Source organism: Periplaneta americana, chromosome 17 (genome assembly GCF_040183065.1).
Source record: "Periplaneta americana isolate PAMFEO1 chromosome 17, P.americana_PAMFEO1_priV1, whole genome shotgun sequence".
NCBI lineage: Eukaryota > Metazoa > Arthropoda > Insecta > Blattodea > Blattidae > Periplaneta > Periplaneta americana.
This window is the reverse complement of record NC_091133.1, coordinates 117,126,849-117,142,322: the sequence shown is the minus strand read 5'-3', so window position 1 is coordinate 117,142,322 and position 15,474 is coordinate 117,126,849. Positions and strand designations below refer to the sequence as shown.

Sequence of the window (15,474 nt, the reverse complement as noted above, 5' to 3'; positions counted from 1 at the left end):
TTGTACCGGTAACAGAATAATGAAACTACAGCTTTTGAAGAAAACCTTTACATAAGAATTAAGAACGAGTAATGTCGCATAGGTATATTTGAGATTGTGTTCGCATCAGACAAAATTAATATTTCTTCATCTTAGTTCATGCTTCAATTCTTATTCACTTCGTATTATCTTTATGAAGACCAACTTTTCCTCCTCTATGTGGTCTTTGACGATTTCGATTATTTGGCTCATGTTTATTCTATTAACGTGTTTGTTCACCTCTTCTTTCTTTGCCCACTTTAGAAACATACTGTATATTACTGAGTCGTCGAAATGTTTTCCTTCCTAGATATGAGTCTTAAAATTCTCATTTCGGATGACATTACTCCTCTTTATTGTGGTGAGGAGTCTCAGTAACTTAGTATATCCGAGAAGCAATATCAGCTATAAAACTGAAGAATGTAACTAAGGGTAATTCAAGACGTGAATTGTCATTATTTACAATAGTGGTAACTTATGAAGAGAAAAGAAAACTTCCGACAAAGAACCCATACAGAATGACATTGTTTATGTATGTTTAAATTGCCACTAGAAATGCTTCATGATTATAACAAATGAATATTTAAAGTTGCCTGTCTTTACTTTTCTAATAATTTTAATTCCTTAAGAATATTTCTAGTCCAATGTAAATATTCTAAAATTTTACTTATGTGACACTACTCTTCAGAATAGATTGTACTGGAAAATAGTAAGACAATTCTTACATTGTAATGTGAATTATACAAATCGTTTTTGCGATTTTAACAATAATAGATTTAATAAGAGTATCAACAGTAAAATAAATATATGAGGTACATACTGTATATAACCAATTAAACTAAAACTGCTAAGAGAAATTTTAACTTGAATTAATTTTATTAATAAAGTTCTTGTTTTGATTATGGCATTACCAAAAATAAATGATGACATAAAGAATCTCACGTTGAAACAAGGTTTAAGCCACAATCCCATTTGTCGCATTTTGCTACTCAGCTTCTAAAAATGCGACAAATTTTCAATAGAAATATGACAATAACATTGGATTAAGAAAATTTCAGAAACAAAGAAGATTATGAAGGAAATGAAATCAGATTATGAATAAATTAGTTCTGGAGAAACTACATTTAAATGAAATGTTAATGGAATGGACAATGTTCAAGAAGGTATTGAGCAATAGATGTTCAGGAATAGATTTCAATGAGTTGGTACAATTTTATTCATGTATGTATGTGAACAATTTCTTCTAATTAATTTATTTATACAGAATACTACAAAAATTATATTGCATACTGTAGATTGTAAGCAAGGATTCAGTTGCATGAATCTTGTAAAAACTGAATTAGAAACCAACTTTCAGTAAAAAGAATTAGCACTCTGTTAACAATAAATCTTGAAGGGTCTACTCATAAAGAATTTGATTTCCCTAGTAATTTCAATGTTTGGAGTGCTCATAGAAATATATATATGTATTTTAATGTGATGTAAATTCAGCAGTAATTGATTCTAAACAGAGGTGTAATGATTTGAGGAGTATCGTTTCAAAACGTATTATGTGCAACTTACAATTTTTTTACACGAACGACGAAAAACTGGATTACTTGTAAACCGGAGAAGTTTTCAAAACACTACGCAAAACCATTTTTAAGTACTGGTTTCACAGTTTACAAATATGACGACTTGGAACCATCAGACTTCACAGCATGAAAGATAAATAAATAGAAAGTAACAAATTTAATTTCGTCCACTGGGGGACTTAATACGTTTTGAAATGATGCTCCTCATTTACTTACATATACCTAGTCTGGGAAGATGAGTAGAAAGTAATTAAACTCAAAGAAGCAAATTACATTTCTTTCTTTGTTTCTAAAACCCTATTAATTTCATCTTTCTGTACAGTGATTTAGAATGTTGAACGAGCTTTTCGAAATTTTCACAAATATAATTTTTGGGACAATTATTTATTTTCTACCTCAAATCCTGCTTTGAAATATGAAAAACAGTATATTTTATTAAAGTTATCAGTATCAAGGACAATCTTATTCATGAAGAGTTCGCGGGAAAAACGATGAACGTCACAGTTTTGTTAAGGTTGATGTCATTATCTAATTCAATGTATCACTACGAAATTTAATGTTGTTCTTATGAAAAATGGTAAATAGGAGAATTATCACCACGAATACAGAATCCTTTCCTTTATTTTCTATAGAAATAGCACTACATATTGCAGTTATAGACTCAATTAGATCTAATCCTTAACAGAAATGTGACATTCATCGTTTTTCCCGCGAACTCTTCATATAGTTTTATTACTGTAACTAATATGATGTAAATTGGTAGAATGTGGCTTTATATGGTAACTTTTAAATTAAGGTTGTTACATAATATAAATAAAAGTTGGGTAATGATTAGGAACAAGATAGAACTGTTCTTCTTATGAATATATTAATAATGTACCAGAATATATCTAAAAGTTGTAAATATGTTTAAAAATAATTAAAACCACGTTATTTAAATAAATTACGTGAAACAGCAGAAATAAATGGATATATTAAATGTAGCTAATGGTCTCCAACCTTATTTGCAACACAAGAAGCGACAGAAAGAACTAGTGTAGTTTAAAGTTAATGTGTGATAAAAGAAGAGCTTTTTAATGTTATCTGATAAGATATAATGCACAGAGAGAGACAGAGCAACTGAAGTATAAAGTACATACGCAGATCCATGGGTGCTTCAAAGCCTCTGAAGCTGTAATTCTCTTTGAAGGATTGACTGTCAGCATTTGGTTGATTAGGTTCTTCGCTTCTGGTGTTACTGTGTCCCACTCTGGTGAGGGATACTAGAAACAGAAAAACCAACAAATCAAAGCTAGAACACACTCTTATGTATTCAACATCGCTTGCAGGTCGGAGAAAATCTCAAATCCTGCAACAAGTTTTGTAACTCACATCATAAGCGCCCGCCTTTATTTGTGCATATAGCCGGTGCTGGTCCTCATCCCAAAAAGGAGGGTAACCAACTAGCAATATGTATAAGATCACTCCTGTAAAAAGAGAGACGTTCGACAGTGAAAAAAAAGTTGTATGCAAATTAAAAGTACAGATGCTATGCATTTGGCAATATAAAACAACAAAATGGAAACCAATATGGCTGCCACATGTTATTTTAGACATGGATTGCCTTGCATATCATCATTCATAAAAGCATAAATAATGAAGTGTTCCCAATATCGTACGATTCACAGATACTGTGGTTATATAAACTTAAAATTTTTCATTCACATGCTTTTGATGCTGATAAGCAATCACAAAAACCTGTCTTACCTCATTCTTTAGGAGACGGATTACTGTCAGTGTCTATTCTCTGTAGGGAAACATACTTTTCAGTCTCCCTATAAATGGGTGCAAATGGCATACCATGCCGACTACCCTGCCCCTACTCGAGACCAAGGCTAACAATCCTTTATCATTAATTACATAATTGAAACAGCTTGTGAATCTCGAATTGGAAATCACTACGCAATTTTGTCCCTGATACAGTATATCTTGATAAGATATTACATTACAGTGCAGTACACATAATGAAAACTTAGAAAACAGAAACATGCTTTAACTTACAAATATTGCAACTGTATCAGTCATCACATCACTTGCATTATTCAAATACAGTTCTTAATAATATCAGAAATTTTAGATAAAACTTGCGTGTTTGTTGCTACACATTGAAAATTATACGAAATATTACTGACATAACGAAAATATCTAAAATATGGAATACCGGTAACACTATTATAAAGGTTATACTAGGTAGTTTCATAAATAATGTCGTCAGTTTTTAAGTTTGAGCGTTTTGTAAGATTTTAATGATTTTCTTTAGTTGGACAATGCAATTTACAGGATGATGTAGTTATTAGTGTGTATTGTAAGCAAGTGACAGACGTCGATTATTAATACAAAGAATATAAAACGGAAATGATAAAGTTTGCTGGAAACAAGATTATAAAGCTGCTGTCATGGCTCAAAATATATGTGAAGTCAAGGGTGAAGGTGTTGTTAGTGAGCATGTAGCACAACGATGGTTCCAGCGTTCGATAATGGAGAAGGAGACATGAAAGATTTACAATGTCCTGGAAAACATAAGGTATCAGTATGAGGTATTGAAAATACATTAAGAGTTTTGGAAAAAATCCACAAAAAAGTAATCGTAGATTGTCAGAAGAACTTGGTGCTTCAAAAAATACATCACCACATTAACATGCTTAGAAAATCATACAGAAGTTGTAGACCTGTACCTTATAAATTGACACCTGAACAGACTCAACGCAGAGTGGATATCATGAACAATAGATTTATTAGGATAACTGTCACATGTGATGAAAAATGTTCCGTGTGGTGACCGGGAATAAGAATAGTCCTACCGTAGCTCATACGGGTCGTAAGAGGCGACCATAACGGTACCCAATGCCTAGGGGTATAGCTGGGCCACCTGGTCCCAGAGGTTATATATGGGACCTGGTCCTCCAGGTTCGGGGGTTGGATCGCGGGGCTGACACCCCTGCATCCGTAAAAATCCATCATGTCAAGAAACCTCTACAAGAGAATCAACAATGGAGAATACGATACAACCAGGAACTGTATGTACTATATGAATCGACAGATATAGTCACACATATCAAGCTGAGGAGACTGGAATGGGCGGGGCATGTTTACAGAATGGAAGAGCAGAGAATACCAAAGAAAATTTTGGAAGGAAAGATTTATGGGAGGAGACCTGTTGGAAGATCTAAAGATAGGTGGATTGATGCGATTACGACTGACTCCAGACTCTTCTTCGGAAGAGCGGCATGGAGAAGAATGGCGATGGATAGGGAAAAATGGAGGAAGAAGCTAGAGGAGGCTACGGCCCAACATTGGGCTGTTAGGCCATGGTAGTAGTACATGAAAAATGGGTACATTACCGCAACCCTGAAGCCTCAAAACAGTGGTTAGAACCCTGTCAGCCTGCCAAAGTCGTCGTTAAATAAAATTGGTTTGACTCTAAAGTAAGAATATGTGTGATGGAATTCTGAAGATATGATTCGCTGAGAGTTTATTTCATATGAACATGCAGTTGATGCTGATCTTTATTCTCAGCAACTAGACGAGTTCATGAAGTTCTGAGAGAGAGCATTAGTTAATCAAAATAGAATTCTAGACTTCATGCTACTCGAACAACCATGGAAAAAATCCAGAAATTGGGAGAAATCTATCTCCCTAATCTTGCACCTTCAGATTACCATCTGTTTCGAATCATGGCACGCTTCCTGTGTGGAAGAAATTTCCAAAGCTTGGAAGCCACTGAAATGGGTATCACTGAATTCTTCGCACAAAAAACCAGAAATTGGTACCACTATGGGATAATAAACATCGCTCAAGACCATAAATGGTCTTTAATTTGAATATTAGATTAATTTCTTGTCACAAATCACTCCAATTTTGCTGCAAAACCAACATTATTTATGAAACAGTATTTGTGCGAGATCGTGCGTATTTGCTTGATTTCCGCAACAAAACCAATCCGCAGAAAGTCTAAAATTCCACATTCAGTATTCCCAACCTAACACACATAACAATTTCCCTCTTCTTACCGCTTAAGTGACATATTGATTTTACTGCTGTAGGCTTTTAACATATTATTTTTAGAGACGTTCAATATAGTAATAATTATAAATTGGAAACTTACCATTGCAATTTCACCTAAATTGCACTGTTAATTATTGTTTTTAAATATTTGTAAAAATTAAGTAAACTCTACAACTCCACTAAAGTTACTGCATTCGTGATGCAAGTAGCCGTGAAAAAATCAACAAGATTCCAGACTCATCATAGACTGGGGGGAAAAAAAAAAGACAGACGTATATCACGGCCTGCTGGAGTATAGTAAACACAGAAAACATTTTAAAGCAACAATGTTGAAGATAGATATTTTTGTTTTGCAAATTTGCCGTCATTGAACAGAAACCAAGAGGAGATTTCATTGCAACTAATTAGAAATTCCTCTTTCAGGTATGTAATACACGATCTTCGCACAAAATAATGTACGATACACGAACGGTATGTTTTCTTTCAATTCTCGGAAATTAAAAAAGCTCAACTATGTTTCACTTTTTCAAACTTTTCCTCGAACATGGAAACTTCAACATACCGCTCTTGTAACGCATATTACTATTGTAGGTACTCGGATACAAAATTTTTCTCGTCTACCAAATGAAACTGTAAATTGATTTGAAAAATTTAAATTAAATTTCTTCCATATTTAAGAAGGTAGTTTCAGATAAAATAAACTGTTTAATTTCATTTAGTGCAATAGTGAGCAAGATGCAAAAAAAAAAAAAAAAAAAAAAACCCGCAAGTTTACCATTACATAAATTTCTGTTGCATTCTTGTGTAGAAACAGAATTAATTAATAACATGGCACTTACCAAGAGTGAATCGGCTTGAAATAAATATAAAAGTGCAATTGTGTACATATTATTTTATGCTGTCAGAAATTGTGATTGAATAATAAAAAAATTATGTAAATGATTCAATGGAGAACCACAAAAAAAGAATAAATAAGAAAATAATGAAATGTTTTTAATTATAATAAAATTATAAGTTGCAATTGCTTGAAAAAATGTAAATTAAATGAAGAAGATACATGTAATACTAAAATTAAAACAAAGCCAACTTACCACATGCCCATATGTCAACTGGTTTTCCATAGGGTTCTTTTTTTAACACCTCTGGGGAGAGGTAACCAGGCGTACCAGCGAAGCCTGGCGACATTAAAACATAGTTGAGTTCACAGCCCTCTACTGTAATCGTTTGTCACCGCTTGGGTGGCTCACACTACACAGGAAAACAACTTTATTACCCTGATCAATAGCCTTCCCATCCCCCAAGTTTCCAAACCAGCACCAACAGAGAATTTCGGAGACCAAAACTATGCAAAATATTTGCACCAGAGTGCTCAAGTTTGAAAACATATGAATTAAGAAATCAATAATATTTTCTTTTAAACAAAACTTCTTATATTTTGCAGAGTGTCCTGGAATTATGAATATGGTACAGTACTTGTAAGGTAGTGGAACTTGAATCAAGTAATGGAGTCTGACTAAAAAATTTATACTCATGCAGGTGATTTGTATTCCACATTACTCTAAGCTACAACAGGACACTCTGCAAAGCATCAGTAAAATTACACTGAAAACTTAAAAATTCTCACGTACCAAACCATGCTTGCTGTTCTCCTTGAACTTCAATCGCTAGACCGAAGTCTGCAAGTTTCACGGCAGCACCTTTTTGTTTACTTGCTAATAATAAGTTTTCAGGCTATGGAACAAAAAGCGAAAAACAACAAGAGAAGTATTTGTTAATGATCTGTTAGTATCAATCATTCAACAAATTGGAGATCATACATAGAAACAGTTTAAATCACGGTCTTACTTTTAGATCTCTATGAACAACTCCATTTTGATGACAATGATTGACACTTTCCAGTATCTGTTGGATGCAATGAGATGCGTCTGCCTCACTGTAGAATTCTCGTGCAACAATATCTTCGAACAGCTCGCCACCCGTCACTCTGAGGAAGAGGAGCAGTTGTGTTACATTTCAAACAAAAACATAAATTACACTTTTATTCTAATGAGCATTAATTTTAATGTTTTAACTTCTTTTAAAATATTATGTAATAATATCAATTCAGAAACGAAATTATACTCAACAAAATTAAAACTTCCACTTCTCATCCATCAAAGAAATAATTTTTTTTTTATTGGGTTATTTTACGATGCTGTATCAACATCTGAGGTAATTTAGCGTCTGAATGATATGAAGGTGATAATGCCAGTGAAATGAGTCCGGGGTCCAACACCGAAAGTTACCCAGCATTTGCTCGTATTGGGTTGAGGGAAAACCCCAGAAAAAACCTCAACCAGGTAACTTGCCCCGACCGGGATTCGAACCCAGGCCACCTGGTTTCGCGGCCAGACGAGCTGACCGTTACTCCACAGGTGTGGACTCAAAGAAATAAAGAAGAAATAGAAATAAATTCATTTTGTTACAATTGAGGACCGTTTTTGCAAAACTTGCTAACTGCAAAATTTGCAAAATTGAGATTCTGATGGATTCGTTAACATAAGGCAGGCCTCTACATGATGTTCAAGGCGTCTTAGTAAAATTGGATTATTTCTCTTCATTGTAGTGTGTCAAAGTGTGATCGTTTTTTCAAAACTTGTTTTCTGCTATAAGTGAGAGATACAGCAAAACTTGCTTACTATATTGTTTTGTCTCTCCTGTAAAATTTAGTTTTCTCAGTTAGCAAGTTTTGCAAAAATGGTCCTCAATTACTGAATTTCCTCCTTTGTAATTTCTTTAAGCGTCACACAAAATTCATTAATTTGGATATTTAAGTGTTCAGTGGAGAGGTAATTAGAAATGAGTTCTATTTTTTCAATTCAATATCTGATAACAATAAAATTACCTACTGAAAGTTGGAAGGTCTTTGTGTACATATCTACCCTACATGCTTCTGCACACTATTTCGTTTCTGTGTAAATTTTCTTCTAAACTATTACATTTTATATTTACTTTTGCAGTTTGATTCACTTCACAACTTTTCCTGAAAACCGAATGGGGAATTTTTTTCTCTTTCTCTAAAAATGTATAATTCTGAAAAATGTTGGGAGGTCAATGGTATTAAACTTTATATAATAGTAATAATAATAGTAATAATAATAATAATAATAATAATAATAATAATAATAATAATAATAATAATAATAATAATAATAATAAAAATAACAACAATAACAGCAACAATGTGGTTTTGAGAGTAATAGATCGACTATTAATCAGATTTTTTTGTGTTCGACAGATATTGGAGAAAAAATGGAAGTATAAGGATATACATTAGTTATTCATAGATTTCAAAAAGGCATATGACTCGGTTAAGAGAGAAGTTTTATGTAGTATTCTTAATGAATTTGGTATTCCCAAGAAACTAGTTCGATTAATTAAAATGTGTCTCAGTGAAACTTACAGTAGAGTCCATATAGTTTTGAGATAACTTCCATTTAATCTCATATTGTAGAAAAACTGAACACTATTAGGTGTCCTAAATTTGATTTCACAGGTTTTATTAGCAATAAGTGATAGAGGAATGTCTTGTTTAATATTTCTAAATTCTGAGAGAGTAAACTCAGGAAGGGTGAGAAAATGAGTATCTATGTTAAGAAGATATTGTGAGATATTATTATTATTATTATTATTGTTATTAGTATATTGTTATTATTATTATTATTATTATTATTATTATTATTATTATTATTAACATCATTAAAAATAACTGTTTATAACTTGATTAGATATTTCCTAATTATATACCATATGGAACGATGGGCTGCGTTTCTCTAAGAATATAGTTTTAAGACCAATTTTTTTCATGCCTAACAAATTGATTAAAGTTACTCAGCTTCGAGCATTGCATATCAAACATTCAATTTGTGTACTGGTATCAGTAATGATGTTAGATACAGAGTACAATATTAATTTTATGTTATTCTCCATTAAGCAATATTTTTCACAAATCTCTGTAAATCTTGTAATTGATTACTATAGTTACTGTGACGAATATAAATTGGTATAGTACCTACAATCATTGTAAATGTAATATAAATTGTAACAAAACAATATAGCGTAAAATTCAAGATTCGTTCTATTAAAAAGTGGCTTGTAGGAAGATAAAAATAAATGTTAACATAAGACTACTGTATACAGATATTGCATTTGAGAGATGGTACAGAAGTGGAAGTTTGTATGTTATGATCATTCAATTTATATCACAGTACATGCATCTACTATTTAAGATAGTATACTAGCATATTTAACATTTCAAGCAAAATAAAACTAATGTAATTTATACTTACAAATCAAACACTAGATAGTGGAAGTTTTCTTCTTGTATGCTGTCATGTAGCCTCACTGAAACACACAAGAAAAAACGAAGATGCTAAGTATTTTCTCTTCTATCATAGAACACACATGTGTGGTTGAAGCAGAGTGAATATTACTTTGCTATTATCTCAATTTTCCTGATTATCAGCCAAATACCGACAGAGCCAATAAAATATGAATTCTCTGTCATTAAACATGTGCAGTAATAATTGAAAAATATAAAAATTAGTTCAAGGTTATTAATTATTAAAATCGTTCATATTTGTCCTTAAATTATTACTGCACATGTTTAAAAACAGGACATGGGAGAATCATGTGCGATGAATAACATTTTAATAATTAATAACCTCGAACTAATTTTATATATTTCAATTATTACTGCACATATTTAAAGATAGGACATGGGAGATTCATGCGCGATAAATAACATTTTAATAATTAATAACCTCGAACTAATTTTATATATTTCAATTATTATTGCACATATTTAAAGATAGGACATGGTAGATTCATGGACGATGAATAACATTTTAATAATTAATAACCTTGAACTAATTTTATATATTTCCATTATTACTGTACATATTTAAAGATAGGACATGGAAGATTCAAGGACCATGAATAACATTTTAATAATTAATAACCTTGAACTAATTTTATATATTTCCATTATTACTGTACATATTTAAAGATAGGACATGGAAGATTCAAGGACCATGAATAACATTTTAATAATTAATAACCTTGAACTAATTTTATATATTTCAATTATTACTGCACATATTTAAAGATAGGACATGGGAGATTCATGCGCGATGAATAACCTTGAACTAATTTTATATATTTCAGTTTTTACTGCACATGTTTAAAGATAGGACATGGGAGATTCAAGGACGATGAATAACATTTTATTAGTTAATAACCTTGAGCTAATTTTATATATTTCCATTATTACTGCATGGGAGATTCATGCACGATGAATAATATTTTAATAATTAATAATCTTGAACTAATTTTATATATTTCAGTTATTACTGCATGGGAGATTCATGTGCGATGAATAACATTTTAATAATTAATAACCTTGAACTAATTTTATATATTTCAGTTATTACTGTACATATTTAAAGATAGGACATGGGAGTTTCATGCGCGATGAATAATCTTGAACTAATTTTACATACTTCAGTTATTACTGCACATGTTTAAAGACAGGAAATGGGAGATTCATGGAAGATGAATAACATAACAAGACGACGTGATCTTTGACGGTCTTGGAAAAGGTGGAATGAGTGGAATTCAACAGGCTGTAACTTAATCCATGATATGAAGAACATGAAATTTTCGATTGTTGAATGGTTGCTGGTCGTCACTAGATAAGAAGCTTATGAGTTGAAGCTGGCAAAGCAGCAATAGACATTCTCGGCATGCTTTTATTGAGAAGCAAGGTAAAGTTATTTCTTAAAATTCATTTTCAATATTATCCTATCACGTGGCCACATCTCGGAAATGGATTCCTTAGACTACCAAGTTAAGAGAGACCATGGCTAATGGAAGAACTCCAAAGCCATGCATTAATAATCAACCAATCAAATGGCCAACCAGCAAACCGACTAAGCACGCAAGCAACCAACCAGCCATCAATCTTGATCAATGTCTATCGAATTCTAGAAAGCCAATTAAATATCTAGCCTTCCTTTTCTGCAGCAAATACCACGCACAGTATTGTGAAGAGCTTACTGCACAATATTATGGACAGAATAGATTGTTAACAAGCTTGTAAATTCGTTACGGGCAATAAAGGAGACGTTTTAAATACACGAGTAAATGAGTATGTTTCACTTCTATCAAAACGCCTAATTCACCTTAGGCAGAGAGACGGACGTACAAACAGACAAAATTAAATAAATAAATAAATAAATAAATAAATAAATAAATAAATAAATAAATAAATAAGTAGATAAATTGATAAATTGATAAATGGATAAATAAATAAATAAATAGATAAATTGATAAATGGATAAATGAATAAATAAATAAGTAAATAAATAAATAAAATAAATAAATAAATAACTAGATAAGTAAATAAATAAATAAATAAATAAGTAGATAAGTAAATAAGTACGTAAGTAACATAAATAAATAAATAAATAAATAAATAAATAAATAAATAAATAAATAAATAAGTGGATAAGTAAATAAGTACGTAAGTAACATAAATAAATAAATAAGTACATAAATAAATAAATAAATAAATAAGTAGATAAGTAACTAAATAAATAAATAAATAAATAAATAAATAAATAAATAAATAAATAAATAAATAAATAAATAAATAAATAAATAAATAAATAAATAAGCATGTACTCTTCACTTTCATGTAAAAGAAAATCATACTCTTTAATTTCTGTTACTTTTTGTAAATTCTTTTATGCACTACAACTAAAAGTGTTGTATTTTTATATCAGACTTTTGTACTGTCATTATAAATTTTCAAGTTGTCTATATCACTTGGTCCCTCTAATGAGGGACATTTTTGTAAATTAAATTACAAAAGCTAATAATAATAGCAATAGTAATGATAATGATAATAATAAATAATTAAAATAATAATAATAATAATAATAATAATAATAATAGTAATGATAACAATAATAATAAAAATAATCAGAATTAAAATAATAATAACAATAATGATAATAAATAAAATAAAAACAATAATATTAAATAAAATAATAAAGACAATAACAATAGCAATAGTAATAATAACACAATAAATAACAGAGTAACATAATAAAAATAATCAGAATTAAAATAATAATAATAATAATAATAATAATAATAATAAAATAATAACAATAATGATAATAAATAAAATAATAAAAACAATATTAAATAAAATAATAAAAACAATAATAATAAAATAATAAAAATAACAATAGTAATAATGATAAACACAATAAATAACACAGTAACATAATAATAATAATAATAATAATAATAATAATAATAATAATAATAATAATAATAGTAATGATGACAATAATAATAAAAAATAATCAGAATTAAAATAATAATAATAATAATAATAATAATAATAATAATAATAATAATAATAATGATAATAAATAAAATAATAAAAACAATAATAATAATAAAATAACAATAACAATAGTAATAATAATGATAACACAATAAATAACACAGTAACATAATAATAATAATAATAATAATAATAATAATAATAATAATAATAATGGGGCGAATACATAACATTTATGAGCAAATGCTGGGTAACTTTCGGTGTTGGACCCCGGACTCATTTCACCGGCATTATCACCTCATTATCTCATTCAGATGCTAAATAGCCTAAGATGTTGATAAAGCGTCGTAAAATAACCTAATAAAAAATACATAACATTAAAAACCGAAGTTATGCGATCACCTGTAAATTCCGGAGATTAATGTTAATGTTATGTTTTATTTAAAAACGCTCGCAACTGCAGAGGTTATATCAGCGTCGCCGGATGTGCCGGAATTTTGTCCCGCAGGAGTTCTTTTACATGCCAGTAAATCTACTGACATGAGCCTGTCGCTCACTTAAATGCCATCGACCTGGCCCGGGATCGAGCCCGCAACCTTGGGCATAGAAGGCCAGCGCTATACCAACTCGCCAACCAGGTCGACTCCGGAGATTATCGTGTCAATATGGGAGAGCGGAAGTCGTGAGCTAATTTCGGGTGACTGGCACAATATACATGAAAGTTGATAGGTCTGTAATATAACCACAAACTGATGACACACTATGTAACTTACAGCAGCGATCTGTATCGTCCCTCGGCCACACAAACACAAGAAAGAGGAGCACCATTTAGCTCAGGAATTCTCCCCACTTTTCCAAGTAGTACCTTGGGTTATGAAGCATGTCTGCATTGTTATGGATCTGAGGGAATGGAATGGGATTGAATTTACGGAAAAGGGGCACTATGCCCCAGCACTGCGACCTGTTACAATCTATTGCGCTAGCCCTCAAGCTAGGCGCATTTCCAAACCCGCACCGGCTGACTACATTAAAGGTACGGTCACACGTCGCTACTTTTGCAGCGCTGCAGTACAAAAAACTGCGCAACTCTTGTACTGCGACGTGTGAACAACGGTGCAACCCGAAAAGTAGCGGCTGCCGAACCTGCTGCCCGCTACATTTTCATGCTGCGCGCAGCTTAGAAGTAGCGACGTGTGAACAAGGTTCTCAGGGTTGCAGCCGCAGCATATTTGATATCGGTTTTGTTGAAATTTTGCTGCGGTTGTGACCAGTGTTGCCACCCAAATGTGCCAATGATATGTTTATTGTTTGGATATATTTAAATGTTAGATGTGATGAAAATAAATTATTTGTAACAGTTATTAAATGCACAACACAGTCTGAGCATATTTGCTGACGATATAATTCACTTTTTTAATTTTCTGTAGCGTAGTTTCAAACAGGAGGGTTGCCAACATTGATTACGTGAATATGCTACTGGTTATCATTTAAGTATATAGGCGTTTTTAAAAGCTTTATAGTAAAAATAATGCCAATTTCTGAACACTAGTTAGGACAGAAAAGCAAATAATAGATAAGTAAGCTTTCGCATGTGTTTATTAATAATGCGAACATAACCACAAAATGTATATTGAGAAGTCAACACGGAGATGGAAACCTGCAGCATGACTGCGGCTGCAAAAGTAGCGCCTTGTGTGTGAACAGACTCGCAACCTCCAGTTGCAACTGTTGCAGCACTCGGGTTGCGCAGCACGAAAAGTAGCGTGCAGCGCGCTACTTTTGGCTTACGTGTGAACACGACACGCAACTTTTGCAGCTGGAGTACAAAAATTGCGCAGCAAAAGTAGCGACGTGTGACCGTACCTTAAGGTTCGCTGTGTACCCAGGTTTCGAGCAGGCAACCCCCTCGTTCCTAGGCCAGCCCCCTCCGTGCGTCGCCAGTCGGCGATAGGAGAATGCTATGGAATGATGACGAAATGGAGAAATGGTGACGGAATGATGTGGATGCCTAATATGGGAAAACGGGAGAACCCCGAGAAAAAAAAACTGCGACCTTGACCGCCAAAAGTATCACTATGGATTTTCCGGCACTCGAACCCGGGCCGCCTGCGTGATAGCACAGTCTAGTATATACAGTCGCGAAGCTCAATACGTAGTAAATATGCAAACATTACATAGTTGCTCACCACTAGGATCGCTAATATCGCCTCATTACAGGCAATGCTAAATAGTACCGTCACAGTCTATTGTTTCTAGCACCCTCAAAACTCAAGCTTCATGACTGTATATAGTAGACTGTGGTGATAGGTCGGAGGTCTGACCACTCGATCTGAGGGAAAGAAACAAACCTCTGTGCAGAAGAGCGAAAGTCCCCGAAGCAAAGGTCAGAGAGTGCACATCTGGAACCTTCTGACATTTTATGTTTCGTACCACGGAATA

The 15,474-nt window shown here is 32.2% G+C and overlaps 1 protein-coding gene across 33 annotated transcripts in view; it reads right to left on the bottom strand.

Annotated features, from left to right (window-relative positions):
- CaMKII (Calcium/calmodulin-dependent protein kinase II) overlaps positions 1-15,474 on the bottom strand; it is a 502,734-nt gene that overhangs the window by 127,994 nt on the left and 359,266 nt on the right. For all 33 annotated transcript variants that reach the window (XM_069816423.1, XM_069816436.1, XM_069816437.1 and 30 more), the window contains exons 4-9: positions 9,965-10,019; positions 7,482-7,620; positions 7,265-7,367; positions 6,728-6,811; positions 2,964-3,058; positions 2,732-2,854 (exon numbers count right to left, since the gene is read on the bottom strand). In XM_069816423.1, coding sequence (XP_069672524.1) covers positions 2,732-2,854; positions 2,964-3,058; positions 6,728-6,811; positions 7,265-7,367; positions 7,482-7,620; positions 9,965-10,019 — 599 coding nt within the window. The remainder of the gene's footprint in view (positions 1-2,731; positions 2,855-2,963; positions 3,059-6,727; positions 6,812-7,264; positions 7,368-7,481; positions 7,621-9,964; positions 10,020-15,474) is intronic.